At 48.9% G+C, this 19,593-nt stretch overlaps 1 protein-coding gene across 1 annotated transcript in view; it reads right to left on the reverse strand.

Annotated features, from left to right (window-relative positions):
* Window positions 1-19,593, reverse strand: part of QRICH2 (glutamine rich 2) — a 48,512-nt gene that overhangs the window by 18,750 nt on the left and 10,169 nt on the right. Inside the window, exons 3-10 of the mRNA XM_044453920.1 lie at window positions 19,259-19,330; window positions 18,491-18,604; window positions 10,857-12,447; window positions 9,756-9,850; window positions 7,145-7,248; window positions 5,266-5,380; window positions 3,063-3,311; window positions 515-637 (exon numbers count right to left, since the gene is read on the reverse strand). Coding sequence (XP_044309855.1) covers window positions 515-637; window positions 3,063-3,311; window positions 5,266-5,380; window positions 7,145-7,248; window positions 9,756-9,850; window positions 10,857-12,447; window positions 18,491-18,604; window positions 19,259-19,330 — 2,463 coding nt within the window. The remainder of the gene's footprint in view (window positions 1-514; window positions 638-3,062; window positions 3,312-5,265; window positions 5,381-7,144; window positions 7,249-9,755; window positions 9,851-10,856; window positions 12,448-18,490; window positions 18,605-19,258; window positions 19,331-19,593) is intronic.

Genomic DNA, 19,593 nt, shown 5'->3' on the forward strand with positions numbered 1-19,593 from the left:
TCCGAGTCCCCACCCTCCTGATTAATATCACTGCATTGCATTTCTACCCCACCTTTCTTCCTCTTCCAAGGAGCCCACAGTGGCTTGCAAGGTTATTACGGCATCTGCCCCCCATAAAACACCTGGGGTGGCTTGCCACAAACACTGCTAGCCCCTGCACCACTTCCTGGGGAACAGGATGCACCCCAAAAATGCCACATATAGCCTGACTACTCTAGGAGGAGCCTCAGTGACATCGCTGGAGGCACAGCTGCTTCACCTGCAACCCTACGGACCTGGCTAGGCCTTCAGAGCTGCTGCTCCTGCTACAAGACAGGGATGAGTGCACTGTCTGAACTGCCCGCTTTCTCCATTCACAGTCGGGGAAGGGAGGAGAGCCGACATTCCCATTTCATAGTAAGCACCACAGTCCTTAACAACCCACGGAACTGAGATTCAGCACCCTCCCTACCGCCTCCAGGAGAGACCCCCTCCTCCAGGCCCCACCGTCTGACATTGCCCCCAGATCACCTACACTGATCTCCTTCTGTTTCTGGCGATGATCTTCTATGAGGCTGCCTGTGGTGGAATTCAGCTTCTCACATTCGTCCTGAACTTGCAGGATGGTGTTCTGGATCTGGCTAAGCATTTCTTCATCCTGATTGGTGAAGACAACATGTTCGGGGAGAGCAACCATGAAACTGAGAAGGTTCCACTTAGCCTTCAAAGCCTGCTCCCAGGAGCCCAAACATCCTGACTTTCGAAAGACCGCCCCCATCACAGCAGCCGGCAGGGAGTTAATTGGAAACCCCCTCAGGAATGAGCAGACTTGCTAGGACACAACTGCCATTAATTTCACTGAGAACTTCTGGAGAACGACTTCCCGAGGGAGGGAGGGAGGGAGGGAGGGAGGGAATACTGACAAAATCAACTGTAGTCTAAGCAGCCACCCCCAACCTGGACCTCTCCAAATGTGTTAGACTACAACTGCCATAATCCTCAGTTATTAGTTAGGGATGATGGAATGTGTAATTCTGGAGGGCATGAGGCTGAAGATGGCAGGTATAAACCAGCAACATGAAAAGTAGTCAAAGGAAAAATGGCCGCTCAAAGGGATGGCAGGAAACGATTCCCACTGTGTGGGTTAGAAGAAAAGCAAACAAAGACCCAACTGGAATGCAGATGAAGGAGTCTTTAGGAATTTGGAAAGGAGGATTTGCTTCTGGTGGGTGACCTTTAAAGCCTGCAAAGCCCCCTAATTCTTTGCTTACAGTACCTTTGCACAGAATCTCTTCTGTCCACAGGCTATGTAAGGTATGCACAGCAGAGATTCATGCACACCCGCTCCCCACCCCCCCCAACACCCACACACCCAGTTCTTGGCCCTACTGTAAGTCTGGATACACGAAGTGTTCCTCGGGCATTATGCACATTCACATAACATGCCTTGAACTTCTTTAGCCTTGGAATTTTATGTTAACAGCCTCAGAATCATGTTAAATTTGACTCAGGAGGGAAACTGGATTGTTAATGACTCTGGCCACAATCCACAGAGTGTTCAACACAGAGAGGGCAGCTAAATCAATGAGCATGTAAGCACACTTGAACTGTGTTGGATTGTGGTGTCAGCACACAGCTTTTACAGCCGTCACTGGTGGAAGTTTGAAAAGCAGGAGAGCAATAGCCAAATTCCTGAAACATATGTGGTCTTTGACAGAAACCTCATTATCTCCATCCTTCGGGAAATAGACCATTTTTTAAAAAGCACATTCCCATCAGTCAATTTAGTTCCCATGATCTTTTGCAATAAAACCAGAGATCCAGTAGACAGAATAAGTGACAATCTGGCCACAGGGTTCACACACTGTATCCCGAAATTCAGGTCAGCAGATAGCAAGAAAAGAATGACCAGAGAAATGCACAGATGCGCCATTTCTCAATAGATGGTTTTCATCTCCCAAGGGTCTTTTTAAGCAAAAAGGAAGAAACCACAATTCCTTCAGCTATTTTGAAACATAGATAAGACAGCAGACAAAGTGAAGCATTGAAGGCAGGGGCTCCTGGCCCACCACCCAAGTTCTCTAGGAGTCATTGTATGACTCTCGCATAATTCCAAAATCTGCTCCTGACCCCTGCGCATGGTTAAGACAGCTGAAATCTGGAAGGTAAGAAGCAGATGACCAAGAACAAGGAGTGGCAAAATGTAAGCCGAGTGTGGCTCCCGCACACAAATGCTCTCCTTGGATGTCACACATTTTGAGTTACGAAATGCGAGGATAGGTGGAGGTGGTAGCTGCAGATTCAGCAGGGACGGATCAATTATACTAACCGTGGCCTGGAAACTGGCCCCCAGAAACCATGCCAGCAAGGGGCTGTGGCAGGGTTATGGCCAAACGTCCAGCACCTGTTGAATACTGGAGGGATCAGACCCCCCCCCCCATTTCTTCTGTGACCTTCAGAAGGGAAGGGCACACACAGGGGCAGCCACATGCTTCATAATGGGGCCACAGCAGCCCTGAAACTGGCGCTGTGTGAGGATTAACAGGTATAATGTATGGGGGGAAGATGGTTGCTCCATAAGCACTCCTTCGCTGGAAAGAGGAGCCCGAAGGAGGTGTGTGCAGGAGGGCCTTCATGCAGCCGAGGCTGCAGCTCAGGGACAGAGCATATGCTTCATATGGAGGGGGTCCGGGTTTCACACTCTGCCCTCTCCAGGCAGGGCTGGGAAAGATTTCTGGCTGAAACCCTGGGGGAGGCAACATGGCAGCTCTGGGGCCCTGCCGCTCCTACTTGTTCCCTTTGCCTGCAGCTGGGGTCACCGCAAAGCCGAGGGAGGGCCTCCGGCCGCTGCCACCTTTTCCCACGAATGTCTCCGGGCCACACATGGGGGCTCAGAAGGAAATGAAGGCGGTGGGTGGGTGGCTCTCCTCTTCCATTTTGGGGTGGTGCAGATTTCACACCAGGCCTCCATCCCCACTGTTTTCCAGGAGACCTCTTTCCACCCACGGGACTCACGTATCCTCCGCTCTGCACTGCCAAACCTGGGATGAACAACTGCTGCCGCCTGCTGGTGCTGGCCTTACCTGGCGGTGCTTGGGTTTCTTCGCCAACTTGCCTTCCGCCTGCCTCAACATAAAGTTGTTGATCGAATCCTGCAGCTGCTCATAGCGCTTGAACAGCTGGCTGACCTTCTCACTGACATCTAAGCTGCATGCGGCGCAGGTGCCCTGGACCTGAGCCAGCCCAGGCTCCGGGGTCGGTGGCATGCTCATGGAGAGCAGGGCGGACGACGAGTTCATCATATTCTCTATGACAGATCTAAGCTTGTCTAACTGTGGGCAAGGGCAAGAAGCGGGGCTCAGTTTCAGAGCTGGGGAGGTACCACAGAACGTCTCTTATTTCCTAGTGCAGCATCAGGCTGTTGGGCTCTGCCTGGCTTGCCCTCTTTATGCAAAGGCATAAAGAAACATGAGGAACACATACAGCCAAAAGAATGCTTGGCAGAACTTAGCAACACTCCTCTAAGGTTCAATTTTCACTTTAAAAATAAAACCCACACTTGAGCAACACCTTGATTAGGACCAGCCAAAATCCCACCAAAATGTGCAAGGTTTTTCAGTTCTCTTCAGAACTCTTCAGCAGGCTAAGTGATGCAAAAAAACTTCTCGCCTGGAGGCTAGAAATCTGGAAGAAGAAATCTGGAGAACTCAAAACCTTGCACATTTTTGTGGGAACTTGGCTTAGTCTAATAAGGGCATTGCCTAAAAGTGGATCTTGCTTTTGTTTTCTTTTTCTCACAGATAAGCACAACTATCTTTGTTTGGCCTTTTAAAAAAATAAGTTTCTAAGAAATTACTCGTACACACATATATATATAGGGAAAAGCTTTAGACAATGTCAGCTGCCAAAAGCTCAGGGCCAGGAAAGATACGCCATAAGCCACTCACCCCTAAAATTAATAGTTCCAGAACAAACGGCTCCATGGATGTCGATGGGAACCAGCCACCTGACCCTACCATCACCCTTAAGGCTTTGGGAGGGCAACTTTTCTCAGGCCCACAATGGGAAAGGAAAGATTTACATTATTCCTCTGTGCACCACAGTCCCATCCAATCACCTCTGATACTGAGTGGCTCACACCCCCTAGCCCGTGTGTGTGTGTGTGTGTGTGTGTGTGTGTGTGTGTGTGTGTGTGTGACTGGCAACTTGCAGCCTTCCCGAAGCGTTTGGGACTGCAGGTCGCCACCCCTGCTGTAGGCAATAAACAGGCTTCCCCCCGCCCCAGGTGGGGGCAAGAAAAAGAGAAAACCTCCACAACAATCCAAACAACCCTGACCTAGGTTTAATATAAATCCAGAGGTTTAAAATCAGACTAACAGAAAGTATTCAGCAGGTGAAACTTTCTAGGGCACAGAACTAATGAGATTATCACCTGCAAATGGCTGCAGATCAAATGGCTTTGAAGGGAGTGCTGAAGCCTGCCCAGCAGCCCACCCCTGTCTCCCTGCTTTCAGAAGCTGGTAACCTGAGAGATAAAGGCTCCACAAGGCAGCAAGGAAGCAAGGAAGCAAAATCTGTCCCTCTGGGCAGAGGCAGCCAGAGTGTGAGCCAGCCTCTTTGTAATAAATTAGGGATGCAATTTTGAAGAGCCTAAGACCAGGGAACTACCCTTGTGCCGAACTGTAGGATCTTGCAGCTTTTCGACGGGGGTGCAGTACACATGCACTGATGCCAGGGAGAAATGCAGCAGGAAGGGGAACTGTGCTGGCTACCAGATCCCCCCACAAGCTAGATCAAAGCTGCCTCTAGGATGTCCCCCAACCCTCTGCACAGGGTCTGCTTGCCACTAGCATGACTGCAACTCCTGAATACAGTATATGGGCTGCAATGGCACTTTTGCAAACTCCTGAGCCAAGGATGGACTCAAGCCATCAGCCACCAGAGCCAACTTGCATGCCACAGGGCAAGCCGGAAGAGGTGGGTCTGGGGAGTTAATCACCCGGAAAGAATCACGACACCTCTCTGCTGGTACTCCTGGCAAGGCAGGTGTTGACTTGGGGCAGAGCCTGAACAAAGCCTCTTTCCTGCAGTTACCTGGCAGGCTTGCCCCAGGGCAGGGCAGGCTTGTGCCATTGCTCTCCGTATGACCAGACCCCTCTCACTAAGGGCAAGGGCTCCAAGGAGAGACCTCGCGAGTGAGTGCCCTGAGGGGTATCCAGGGCTGCCTCTGGGCAGCCAGGAAGAAAACCTGAACAGCCTCTACTCATCCTGAGTCCGCTTGCTGACCTGTTCCTGGAGGTAGAAGGCAGTGTCAGTCACCGACTGTTCCAGCGTGGCTTTCCCCAGCTCCTGCTTGCTTCTCAGCTCCTTTAGTTCTTTCTCTATATCCTGCACTGTTGCTCTGCACCACAATAGAGAGGAGTCACTTGCCCAACTGAAACAATCATTCTGGACTAGGTGCACGTGCCCTTTGTCCATCATAGGAAACCCCTGAGCACACGCATGTGCCCCTCGATCCAGTTTAGGGGCAAATTGAGGGTAGCTCATGGAAAGTAGCCTACCAAATACCTCCTGGTGCCTGCTTAATTCAACCTCCCAAGGCTTCTCTGCATTATGTGGAGATTTGATTTGTTTACCAACAAATCACATGGCAACACAAAATGCCCCAAGGGTAGAGGAAGTCATTCAGGCAGCTCCTCACTTGACCCCTTCCCCCAGAAATGTCCAGGACAGGTAAGCAAGGTAGGGGCATCTCGTGGGCTTGCATGGCTCAGGGCTGCAGCAGCCTTCCCCAGCCTGTTGACCGCGAGATGTTCTGGATCACAACCTCCAGCATTCCTGCCCACAGGTTGTTCCAGGCGGGGCAGGAAGGAACTGAAGTCTAAAATATCTGGACAGGTTGAGATTGCGGGAGACTGGAATAGAGGCTTTCACACTGAGGGGGCGGGTGCTTCAAGATCTCTCTTCTAAGCTTTATAAGGGACATCCTAAGCCAGCCCTAGGATTGCCAAGAGCCCTCCTTTGACAGGAGTATCCTTTATCTAGAATTCTTGACTCAACAGAACATTGCAGCTCTTCCAGTTTTCAGAGCATGGAGGAAACACCCACATGGCATCTATGCAGCATCCCTTCTCTCAGTGGTTGTGCTCCGACAACTCTTGGTTCCTCAGTTGGGGATGTGACACCTTTGCCTCTAGCCATAAATATGGCAAGGTCCCACACTACTGTGATGAGCGCTGCAGTACAGGAGCCATATGGGCAGGGGCCAGTGCATGAATCCTTTCCTGGGACCCAGGAAAGAAGAGGCTCTGCTCAGGCCCAAGATACCTCTTATAAGTAGGTGAGTCCTTATCCTGATGTCTCCCAGGGAACCAACAAAAGGGGACGATGTCACGCATGGCGACATCACACAACACAGTCACATGCTACTCAGGGGAAATGAGCCCGAAGTGTCCAAGAATCTCCCAGCAACATATTGTTTGGGTCATATTGCAGGAAGGTTGCCTATCTGGGAAAGTTTCTACCTCGATCCTCTCTGGACTTCTCACCTCTCAAGCACTACCTGGAAGAAAGTTCCCTGGCTGATCTCAGTCAGGTCTCCGTGCCATTTCTTGCTCTGGTACAGCCCTCTCCATCTTGGTGCCAACAAACATTTAGGACTTCAACTCCTACCAGCCCTAGCTAACATAGCCAATGGTCAGGAATGCTGGGAGCTGTAGTCCAAAGCATCTGGGGAAGCACCAGGTTGGGGAATGCTGCTCTCCTCTTAGCCAGCTCACTGCCTGACCTCCCTCTTCCTGTGTGGTTCTTCTTATTGGAATTGAATCTTAGTTTTGAAATGGTTAAGGGGTCCTCTGGGATACAGATCCTCAACATCTAGTGCAGGGATGGGCAACACATGGGACCATGGCCATGTGCTCTCCCCAGCTGAGCTTCCATCACCCTCCTGATGTCCCTCCATTGACCTCCTAATTGCTTTTCTTTTTAAAAATTTCCCTGGAAATAAAAGAGCTGCCTGCAGCACTGCAAAACAGTGGCACTCAGCTTGGAAACTAATTAAATTTAACAACTATAGCACTCAGTAGCGGCCAAATTTTGGTGGCAACATTTGGGGAGGGGGCTTCCAGAAGTTGTCTGCCCCTGCTCTGTGGGCTCGCTCTTTTACCTGAGATAACCTATCTGCATGTTGATCTGCCCAGCTCCTTCCACCTTCTCTGCTGTCGACATGGGTTCCACCTCTCCTTCAATCACTTTCTGAATCTTGCTCAACTAGAATCACGGGGAAGCGAAGGAGAAAGAGGGGGACAAAATTTATGTTTCTCTTAAAGAATCGTGCTCTCTCAGAACTCAAACTTTCCTGTAAAGAAAACACTGCCTGTGAGAAAAGGGCTCCATTCTGCCCCGCTGCAAGCAACTGTAACTGTGCACCCGACTCATAGAAACAGAGCAAGTCAGAAGGAGCCTCCTGGGCCATCTAGTCTGACCCCCGACTCCGCTCACGACTTCCTTTTTGTTAGAACTAATCAGAACTGCACTTAGGTCTAGAGCAGGGGCAGGGAACACAGTTCCCTCCAGGTGGCATTTGACTCCAACTCCCATCAGCCAACATGGCCAATAGGTGTGGTAATGGGACTTGTAGTTCAAGAAAAGTAGGAAGGATGAAAGTTCCCTGCCCATGTTCTAGAGGATAAGGAAAGCATTCCTAGAGACAATATTAAACTAATGGATTCAGTGCTGGGTTTCCTGGATCTGAGCTCTTTCTTTAAAGCTGAGAACTAAACTGGGTGAGGAGGTGAAAAACCCAACAACCAGGAATGAACCAAGGAGCAGGAGCAGGTGCAAGGAGAGCACATGGGACTGGGTAACCCGAGAACCAGCACAACCCGGCATTCCCAGTCTTGTCAGGGCAGCATGTCTTTGAAGACAGGTAACTATTTTCAGAAGAAATAATGGTCACACTGGGGTGAGTTTGATGGATCTGTCAGTGATTTTGTTGAAAGTGGCTCATGGTAGAAAGTGGTGATTTGCCAAAGAGGCTTAGGGCAGAGTGGCAGGACCCCGGGGCTCCAATCTGGCCCTTCAAGTTCTCTCCAAAGGGGCTGCCCACTCCCTGGCCCCTTTCCGCCAGCCATAAATCATTCAGGGATTCTATGGCTTTGAGCACCCCCTGCTTCCATCCTAAAATGTTGAAATGCTTCTTGTAAGGCTTTGTTACCAGCAGGAACCAATTTAGGCTAAAATACAGGGTGTCCCAAAAAACTGGCATCATTTTGTAGTCTAATAACATAGCCAATTCTTGCTCAAATGATCTCAAATTTTAACAAAATGTGTAAAAACTGTTAGTTACACAACGTTATGCAAGACACGCTACAGCATGTTTGGCAGGAGGTGGACTACCGACTTGACATGTGTCGTGGCACAGGCAGTGTGCATATTGAACGTTTGCAAAGCTTTGTGAAATCGGTTATGAAATCTACATCCCTTTGAATCTCTTGTTCAAATTTTGATAAATAAATCTTTAATTGTTCAACATGAAGCCTATTTAATTTCGTTTGCCTAGGACATGTAGTTACTCATTTTTTTTTGGGACGACCTGTATGTTGGTGGTGAGGCGAGGGTTGGACCCACTGCTTTGCACTTGGTCCACTCACCACAGCATGTGGCCCCTGAAGGCTTATTTAGTTTTCTAAAACTGAATTCAGTCCAAAGGCTGAAAGAGGTTCTGCAGTTCAGTATAATGTGAAGTCCAAGGTCACAGAGATCTTTGAGCTGAGACATCATAATTCCTGAGACATCGTAAGTCTCCAGGTGCTCTGTCATTCAAAGGAAACTGAAATCCTCTACGTAGAGACTAGGCCTACTTCTAAAATGCAGACTTCCAAGGTTGTGGCCTGGGCACCTGAATGCGCACTGGACTAGGAAGTGGGACTGGGATTCTTTGTGGGAATGCCAAGGCCAACAAGTCCAGAGATAAGTCAAGAAGCTGATGAGAACCAAGCAACACCTGTGCTTCTGTGGGATGGACTTGAAAAGATGGACTTGGGTGGGGGTGACCATAATACTACTGATCCGATTGCCCGAGGGCAGCCCCACTGAGTAGCATCAGACATTCCCACTGATTGGTCAACAAGCAGCAGGAACAACATGAAGGGGAAGTACTGACAGTACTTTTTGTTACTGTCTTTTGCTCCTGACTTCTGCAATACTCTCCTTTTGTATCACAAAGCCAGCCTAGCTGGTCGACTTTAAATTAATAAAACCTTTTAGTTAGGGGGCATGTGTTAAGAGCTTTTAGTTAGGAGATCTGCTTAGAAGGAGGGGTGTGGGCAAAGACTGGTGACACTACACATGTTTTGACAGAAAAAGTCCTACAGACCCCAGCAGACCCATTCTGGGGTCTGGTAGCACTGTTTCTGGAATTTCTCAAAGCTCAAGGAAGTATACAGTAGATGACTATATAACACCTCCACCCCAGTTATACACTTCCCACTTAACCAGGTGTAGAGATCCACTGGATTGAGGTATATTTTGTTCACTTTATAAGCCATGTTCAGTAGCCTTTTGGACCAAATGTGAAAAAATCCAAACCCTTTTTGGATCAAATGGAACAAAAAGTGAAATATACCAGTAAGCAAACTAAAGGAACCACTGAAAAATCTGCATGCAAAGATTTATAAAAAAGGCATGTAAGGATGGCTTCAGAGGATGTAGCACTTCTGGAGGCTGAGCAAATGTCCCATGAGAAAACCCAGTGGCAGAAAGTTTGGCTGGCTCACCTTTTCTTTCTCGGTTTTCAGGTCGTCCTCCATGGCCTTCATTGCGGCAAGCCTTTCTGGAAGGTCAGGTGGGATGAGGGTAAAGCTCCTATAAACTACCCAGAAACAAAGAAGGAGAATTATAGATACAAGTGAACAGGACTTGCAGCAAAATGTTGAGCCTGGTGTTCCAAGGTATTCTATGCCACATCCCTTCTCTCCAGCTTTCCATACCCACTTGACCTATCGGTAAGTTAGCATTCTCGGCTGCCGGAACATGCTTGGATCTCTTATGTTCCTTTCCTGCGTCTCCCTAATAGTGGGGGACAGGAGGTAATTCTGCCCATCTTGGGGTTCCTTCAAGCCTGCAGGCACCTTTTCCTTAGGATTGAATGGTACCATTTTGGCTATATAAGGATTGGCACTCCTTAGGAAAGAGTGCCAATGAATAACTCCATTCTACAAGTGGGACCTGCAACAAGATGTTGCAGTGCGGGATGCTTTGTTCAGGATACTTGCCAGCCACACCGTTACTTCAGATACTCCGCTTCAATCTCCCATCCTTCTTGGTTTCCCCTCCACCCCTTTGTAGTTAGCCAGATTCTATGCCCACTGGGCGTGCTCATTCTTGGTTTGGCCGTTCTGGGGCTCCTACCCTTAAAGAACACATCCAAACAGAAAAAAAGTCCTCCAATTACCAGCATCCCTCCAAGCAGCCAAGCTGGCTGAACATTCTGGGAGTTGTAGGACTTTTCCCCCCTAGCTACACATGCAAGGGACTGAACCCTCAGGGATCTTTGCCCTAAAGGATTTGCTATAGTTTTGCAAAAGGTGGGGCTCTCCAAGCTTCCCTCCCTCCTCGATCTCGGTGCTGATATTCTTGCCTCATACACACTGACATGGAGGGAAGGAACTCACCATGTCTGCATATATTATCCCTTCCCAGCTTAACACTGCCTAATTCCCAAATAGTAGCACCAAGTTTCCAAAGCCTGATATGTTTGCTTGGCCGGGCTACAAAAAAACTGATGGAGCAGCATTGCTGGGAATCTGCTCAAATGCTTCTCAGTTTGCGAAATCTGAAACCTTTGGAGGACCATCTTGTACATCTGCAAACCGTACGTGCGTCGGTGAGGAAGTCCTGCAGCCTACGGAGGTCAGCATGGCTGCACTTGTACTGATCCAGCAAGCCGATCTGTTCTCTCAGTGAAAAGCAGAGGTCAGTCAACTGTGCAAGGGAGCGCAGCGCGTCGACGGTATCAGCGTAGCGGGCTGGGGCCAAGGAGGATCCTGAGGACGGAGTCTCCGCATCTTGTATGGGAGTTGCGGAGGACAATAACGGAGATGTAGGTGGTGTGGCGCCCAGAACAGGTCCAGGGGGCACCGCGAGTTGGCCTGCTGCTGGCAATGCAAGAGGAGTGCTAGGCTCATATCCAAGAGGGGCAGTCCAGGGAAAAGCAGGCTGGCCAAAGAATCCAGCTCGGGCATCAGGCCAGCCCAGCTGGGCCCTAGGGTAGAATGGGGTGGGCCAGGGAACTATGGGCTGAGCCTCAGGAATTCCAGCCTCAGCTCCAGGAGAAACACCCTGGGCCCCAGGATCACCCGGCTGAACCCCAGAAACACTAGGATAACCTCTCTCAGCCTCAGTAATTCCAGGCTGGGCCCCGGGGGCCCCGGGGTAGGGTGGCTGGGCCCCGGGAGCCCCGGGGTAGGGTGGCTGGGCCCCGGGAGCCCCAGGCTGGGCCCCGGGAGCCCCGGGGTAGGGTGGCTGGGTCCCGGGGGCCCCGGGGTAGGGTGGCTGGGCCCCGGGAGCCCCAGGCTGGGCCCCGGGGGCCCCAGGCTGGGCCCCGGGAGCCCCAGGGTAGGGTGGCTGGGCCCCGGGAGCCCCGGGGTAGGGTGGCTGGGCCCCGGGGGCCCCAGGCTGGGCCCCGGGAGCCCCGGGGTAGGGTGGCTGGGCCCCGGGAGCCCCAGGCTGGGCCCCGGGAGCCCCGGGGTAGGGTGGCTGGGCCCCGGGGTAGGGTGGCTGGGCCCCGGGGGCCCCAGGCTGGGCCCCGGGGGCCCCGGGGTAGGGTGGCTGGGCCCCGGGGGCCCCGGGGTAGGGTGGCTGGGCCCCGGGGGCCCCAGGCTGGGCCCCGGGAGCCCCAGGGTAGGGTGGCTGAGCCCCGTGGGCCCCAGGAACCCCAGGATAAGCTCCAAGTACTCCAGGATAGGCCCCGGGTGCCCCCGGATAGGGTGCCTGGGCCCCAAGTACTCTGGGATAGGCCCCGGGTGCCCCCGGATAGGGTGCCTGGGCCCCAGGAGCCCCGGGATAGGCCCCGGGTGCCCCCGGATAGGGTGCCTGGGCCCCAGGAGCCCCAGGCTGTGTGCCAGGGGCCCCTGGGAATGCTCCAGGAGCTCCTGGCTGACCCGCAGGGTGGGCTGGCTGTACTCCTGCCGCTCCTCCTGGCTGGGTTCCAGGAGAGACAGCTCCTGGCTGGGACCCTGCAGAAGCAGCTTCTGCTCCCGCAAGGCCTGGCTGGCCCTGCACTCCAGGACCTCCTGGCTGGGCTGTGGGGATGCCTGCTGATCTTGGAGCCCCTGGTGCACCAGCCTGTGCCCCGGGTGCCCCCTCTCGTCTGTGGGAGGCAGGGCGCTGGGTTCCTGGAGATCCAGGGGTTTTGCTTTCTGGAGAGGTGGTAGGGCTGGTTGGAGAGCCCTGAACTGGACTTGTCTCCTGGGAATAAATGGAAAGGAAGTGGGTTGAGTGACAGACAAAACAGCAGGATGCATTGGGAAGGAAAAGAGTAGACAGGTGGCAAAGCTCTGGTGGGGACTGTTGGGGCAAACACACATTTTAAGAAGGAATCCTCTATCAGTCCCAGCTGAGGACAGATGGGACCTTCAGCAGCCTCTCAAATGGTCTACGAATGCTGGTTGTTCCCCTGAAACTGGCATCAGAATGGTCTTTGGATTCTGACATGTGCAGAGCATCTCTGAGATGGAACAGAGAGACTGCTAGACTCAAGACTCAGGTCCAGGTCCAAAGTCCCTGCTCAGCTTAGTCACAAAGCTTACTGGACCCCTCACACATTCTCAGCCCAACTTATCTGAAAAGATTATTGTGAGGATCAATGGTGAGGATGGGGAGATGACATACAAAGCTGCCCTGAGCTTCTTGGGGCAGCAGAGGGGGAGAGAATGGTAAATTAATAAATCAAGCAAGCAAGCTAGCTAGCTAGCTTCTCTAGGAATTGTTTTCATTTCCTACATCTGTCCAAAATCAAATGGAATTGTGCCATTAATCACAGCATATATTTGATTTTTAAATTGTGCTTTGCTATTTTCTGTCCTGTAGAAGCCTTTACAGATCAAGCTGGTTTGGGATTAAAAGGCATTCATTTCCCCCAGAAACATAAACTTCCCAACTGCCAAGGGCAACTAGGGAGAGGGCTTTCTAGAAAACATTTCCATAAAGGGCTCATCATGCTCTGCCTGAGTATGTTTTTGTGCCCAGCTGCTTTCACTGGCCTTTCTGTCGTGTTTGAACTTTTGGTTTTACAGGTTATTTCTACCTGCAACAGATTTTTATTTGTAAGCTCTGTTTCTTTTCAGGGAAAATTCTATTGAATCCATTTTGTAATTTTGAAATCTTGTACACTGATTAAATAAATAATTTAGGAGCAGTAGTTGAATAATATCACAAATTTACTTGTACACTGATTATCAGCCACAGTTGAAGCAATGGGATGCCTGTGATATTCTCAGTAGCGAGAGAAGAGTCTATATATTCTTTAAGGAAACAGTTCTGCTTGTTCCTATTTTATGTCCTAGGCTGGCAATGAAATAGGCTCCAGAAACAAGTGGGATGGACCCCAGTAAAGTCTTCCCAGTAAAGTGGAGTTTTGCTTGAGTTCCCCCCAAGCAGTTAAAACCCTAACTAATTCTCCTCTGATTCCCCAGCCCGCAAGATCTAGCATTTAAAGGAGAGTCGTTCAGAGAACCACATGCCTATTTAACCAGAGTTTTTTTAATTAGGAAAACACTGTTATTCTTCATTTCAAAAATGAATAATCTGTGGAAACTGTCATCCAACCCTGCACTTAAAAAACAACTCAGGAGTGCTTGATTTACAGCAAGCTGCCTCAACCATTTCAAGTCAGCGGACACCGTTGGAAGGCTGCGTGTGCCATGGGTACTCTCACAGAAAGGCTGACATGGGGGGGCTTGCTCAGTCATGAAATAAGCTGCACAATAGGCATGACTATTCACAAAACACTCATTTCCCAGGGAGCAATTGGTGTGAGTGAAAGAGAAGCAACATGCTCCAGAACCTAATTGCCAGGCAACAGTGGGGGACGAAACACAAAGCCACTCCTGGTGCTGATGGGCAGCACTTCACTTTGCAGCATGCCAGCTGCTCAGTCAACACACATTCTTAATTTTTTAAAGTCTGGAGAAATAAAAGAAAAGTTCAGTAGGGGCAGGAAGGCCAGTTGGCACCAAGAGAAGGGTATGTGTCCTATACTCTGGGAAATAAATAAATATTTATTTATTAAAAATGTTTTAATAAATAAATAAATAAATAAATGTTCAAGAAGAGATCCTTCTTGATCCTTCCTCTTTGCCACAGCCTTTCAAGTACATGTGGACTGCTATCATCTTTCCCCTAAGGCTAAACATGCCCAGTTCTCTCAATGTCTCTTCTGAGGGCTTTGCTTCCAGTGCTAGGATCACCCTCGTTGCCCTCTGAACTCTTTCCAGATTGTCTCCATCTTTCCTAAACTGTGGTGCCCATTGCTGGACACAGTGCTCCAGATGAGGCCTCACCAGTGCTGAGTAAAGGAGAACTAGGACTTTGCTTGATTTGGAAGTGATGCTTCTGTTAAGGCAGCCCAATAAAGCATTTGCCCTTTATGCAGCCCATATTCAACTTGTGATCTACAACAATTCCAAGATCCTTCTTACTTGCAGGATTGCTGAGCCAAGTACTCCCCACCCTGTAACAATGCACTTGGTTACTTTTTCCTAGGTGCAAAACCTGGCATTTCTCTGAACTGCATTTCATTCTGTTGCTTTCAGCCCAATGCTCCAACTTATCACCTTGAATCTTATTTCTGCCTTCCAGATTAACTATCCCACCCAGTTTTGTGCCATCTGCAGATCTGATAAGTATCCCCTGTACTTCCTCATCCAAATCAGTAATAAAAATGTTGAAGTGTACTGGGCTCAGGACTGAACCATGTGGTTCCTCACTAGTTACTAGAACCATGTGGTTCCCCACTGTGGTTCTCCCCAGTTTTAGAAGGTGCTGTTGATGAACACTCTTTGAGTCCAATTCTAATAGCCAACTGTGAATCCACCTGACTGTTGTTCCATCTAGCTCACTTTTGGCTAGTTTTCTAATTAGGATATCATGGGGCACACTAAAGTTAAGCTAGATTATGTTCACATCATCCCCACAATCCATCAGGGAGATTGTCCAATCAAAAAATAACACCAGGTTAGTTTGGCAGGATTCGCTCATGACAAATCCATGTTGGCTTCTAGCAATCTTTGCAGTGTTTTCAAGGTGTTTGCAGACTGTTATAAACTGTATGGGAATTAACATTCTGTTTCAGTACTTCCCAACATTGTGCAACTATTCTTAAGTGACAAAGAAACTAATGTTGTAATCAGTAACCACAAACCAAAGCGGAACATTGCATTAAAATGATTTCTTCCAGACTCTGATGCAGAAAATGAATCACACCTTATCAGAAACATTTCCTACAATGGTATACATCTCAGATGAAAAAGCTGAATTTCCCAGATGATCACACAACTTATCTTTGCATATAAGCATACAAGGTACTAACCTGCAATTCTGTTTATTAGCCTGCTGGGGGCTAGAAGAGGAAGGACCTAGAATATTTCTGTGCTAAGCATGGTGGAAAAATGTCTGCCCAGCATAATCGGTGGGTGGGTGGCTGGGCAAAGAGAAGAGATGCTGTGCTCTGTTCCTCCATGCAAGGCGAGTGGGGTGGGGAATGCTAAAGGTATGCGAAATTATGCATGCTGTGGAGAAAGTGGATGGGGAGGCTTCTTCCCTTCACCCTCTCATGATACTAGAAGGCAGAGTCATCTCATGGAGCAGGCTGGTGGGAGGCAGAAGGAAGGTTTTTCCCTTTTCTTTTTCGCAAAGCACATAGCTAAAGTACAGAATCTGCTACCACAAAATGCGGGGAGGGTTGCTAACGTGGATGGCCTTGGGGATTGGAAAATGCATAGGGGGGAAGCTGTCAATGGCCGAGAGTCATGATGGCTGTGTATTAGCTCCAGTATTGCAGGAGGAATGTTTTTCAATACCAGTTGCTGAACAACACAACTGCGAGGGGCTAGTGCCCCCATGTCCTACTTGGAGGTTTCTCACTGGGGCTGCAGGCTGACCCTGTGCAAACCAGATGCCGGCCTGTGCTGCCTTTATGCAGCAATCATGCGCCCTATAGTCACTGCGATGCAATTCCTGGTTGCTAATGGCTACCCAAGACAATGCTTCAATACAAGGCAGAATTCGAACCAAGACTGGCTACTTGGGAGGTTGCATATGAATTCTGCCTCTGAACCACTAACACGGAGCCTAAAAAGTTCACAGGATGCTGTCTAGTGAATTCTGTGATACATTATGAAGCAGCTTGCCCAGAGCAAAGAGGGCATGGAGTCCCATGCCACAGGCCACAAAATGGCACTAATGGGCCTGAGCGCCAACCAGTCAACAAAGAGTAAGCCGTCAATCGACAGGCCATTCCAAGAATACAGGAATGGTTTTCAGATCTGTACTTTGGACAGATGACCCTGAGTGATGAAACTATGGTAGCATCACAGCACAGTTTGTTTGGTAGATGCCTGCCTATACACATAAATGTTCTCTGTGGCTACACAGTTTGCCCTAACTAGTCTCATGGGGCATTAGCTGCATGTGGGTCTATGGAAAGGAAAGCATTAATGATGCTTCAGCTGTTACTGCTAAATGGGTGTCCAAGAGCTGTTCTGGTTTAAGTTAAGGGTACCTCAGGGGGAAAGGGGTTAGCCCTGAGGTATCCTCAAAGACAGTAGGATACTGAAAGGCAAGATGTATCTTCTCTGGGACTTGGCTGTTCCCCCATGGTTCACAGAATTCCACATGACTGTGACGTTTCACTATCTTCCTTGCTTGGTAGGAAGAATATACAAACTCATGAAGTGTGATTGTTCACAAGACATAATGTTCTACCTGTCACAGTACCCCAGGGCAGATTTGAGAATTCCATTTCAATACTGATATTGTCTGGGTAAAGCAGGAGTCCCTGAAACTCTGACAGGTACTTCTACCCTGCAATAGCATTCGGATATGAAATAGCAAGTTATTATCCTCTTTTGACTAGTCCAGATGAAAGAATGGTTGAAAAACTAGTTACAAATCTGTCAGATACAGTCATGTCCATCACCAAGCAGGCTACATGAGCTGGTTATGACTTTTATCATGTTATCATTTTTGTTTCACTTGTTCCCAGATGAAGGCCTGTTTGTTTATTGAGCCTTTTTAAATATAAAAAGCTTTTTAAAACTCTGAGCTGCTATTTCATCTCATGTTTCCAATGGCAGAAAAAATGGTTTTTGGAGCAGCAGAAGCTGCTGCTGCTGTTCCCCCTCCTTTGGTGCACTTAATCATTATATTGTATTTTAATACTGTGAATCAGTCTCAGTTTTGTACACTATCCAGCAAATTCAGGTTGACAGGCATCATTTCATTTGATGGTGACCCCATTTCACCAATCTTTCATCTTTCAAATTCTAGAAATGAGCCCAAATTCAACATCAATCTGACCAATTTAATGCTGTCTATGAAATGTTGAAGAAAGGTACTCTACAATGCAACAATAGAAAATGCTTTTTGTACACAATGAAGATGTGGGGCCAGAGTGAAAAGGATGTGTAGGAATGAGGTTTACAATATATAGGGGTCTGTGCAGAGACTAATATTGATACTAATATTCTTGGCTAAAAAGCCATCAAGCAGTTTAAACAATAAACTCTGCAACAATAATCACTACAGGCAGCATCCAGTCCTGCCTTTTGAGTGTGCAGGGCCCACAGCTGCTTCCTTTCCGTGTGTGGCCAGCCCCACTGATTCCGTTGCACACTGTATCTGCAGCAGCAAGTTAGAGCATCTGGGGGCAAGTTCCAAAAACAAGTGGAAAGGGGGCATTGTCAGCAGAGCTCCCTCAAACAAATCCTAGCTGTTGAGATTGGCTCCTCATGGTTGGTTGCCACTGAATACTGCCCACATAAAGACATTTAAACATGCCACATTTCAAAAAGTTTCATTGAGAAGATGCATCCTTATACTGCTTTCTAAAGGCCAAGAGAATCGGGATCAACGGTAATTCTTGAGGTAGTACATTTCTCTAGCTCAGGAAAAAACAGGAGAAAGCCTTTCTGTGCATACCCAGCCATTAGGATTCTGCCATTCAAATGGCCCTCTCCTATAGCATTAAATAGCCAGGCGGGTTCATAGCAAGACAGGTCTCCCCTTAGAAATATATTAACAATTAAAAATGTGGAATACATAAATAAATAGAACACAAATATGCCCAATAAGTTCTGTAAAACCGTTTTTTTCCAAAGTGGCAGGTGTTTTGATAAATTAACACTGTGAGCCACTTTGGGCACCCTGCACTGTAGACAATCAGCACAGAAGTACCTGCAGCAAATTACCGTATGCAAAGTTTTTCTCATTTGGTTTGAAGAATTCTACCCACCGGAGTTGGGCTTATCTTCCCTTTTACAAGAACATCCTCAAGGACTTCCCACCGTACCATATTGTTCATTTCCTCAGGAGAAGGAAATAGGCTTAGTCTTTTCTCTAAATCTTTCTGGAGAGAAACAAAAAAACAACAGAAAGTCACCATTTCTTCCGCACAGAAATGCTAGTGAGACCATTGCACTCACCTCCATGAAGGATTTTGGATTCTGAGGCGGTTCAGAAATTCTCCGGCCAATATTTGGAGAGTACATTAAAGCAGAAAACAATCATGTTATTTTAAGGCCAGCGTGGCGAGACCGCTACATGGGGGAGCTCAGTGTGCATATTCCATACAGTCTGTCCCACAAGCCGCATGTGAGTGGGGTCATATGAACATAAGAAGTGAGCTGTGCTGAAAGAGATCCAAGGCCTATCTAACCCTTCATTCTGTTCCCACCGTGGCCCACAAGACTAGTGGCCTTATCCTTCACAGAGGCACTGGTGAGCACTGTCTCCACAAGCCACTGAAGGTGCATCTGCATGGCAGATTCCTAAGTTATGCACCTGGTGGATCAGCAGAAGGCTTGGGAGGACACAAAATAAACAAGAGGGACACCTGTGTCCAGCTGGGCTCCCCACAATGCAGAAACAACATGCTCCAGACTGGTCCAGTGACCACTATCGTGATATTCCCCGAGGACTGCTAAAAGGGGAGAAGGGAGTTGTTTGTGATCTGCACACAGACTGTTCACAGGTTGGGAAAAGAAAAACTGCAGGAACATACCACATCGTGATCCAAGCTCAGCTGGTCACTTAAGCAAGACTGCAGGCGATCATCAAACCCCCGGGGGTCTATCTGTGGAATGGAGGGAAAATGCACACTGGGGATAAGATGTGAGTGCAAGCAGATCCTAAACTTGCATTAGGGGTATAGTGAAGTTAAGCCCATTTCCCCACACTTTCAGGATCCATGGGAATGTAAAGCAGAGCCCTGCTGGATCAGATCAAGGGTCCATCTAGTCCAGCATCTCGTTCACACAGTGGTCAGCCAACCGTCTACAGCAGGGGTCCTGAAACTTTTGGAACAGGGGGCCAGTTGAAAGGCTGCAGTGACCCTTG

Source organism: Varanus komodoensis, unplaced genomic scaffold (assembly GCF_004798865.1).
Source record: "Varanus komodoensis strain SLA01 unplaced genomic scaffold, ASM479886v1 scaffold7_1, whole genome shotgun sequence".
NCBI lineage: Eukaryota > Metazoa > Chordata > Lepidosauria > Squamata > Varanidae > Varanus > Varanus komodoensis.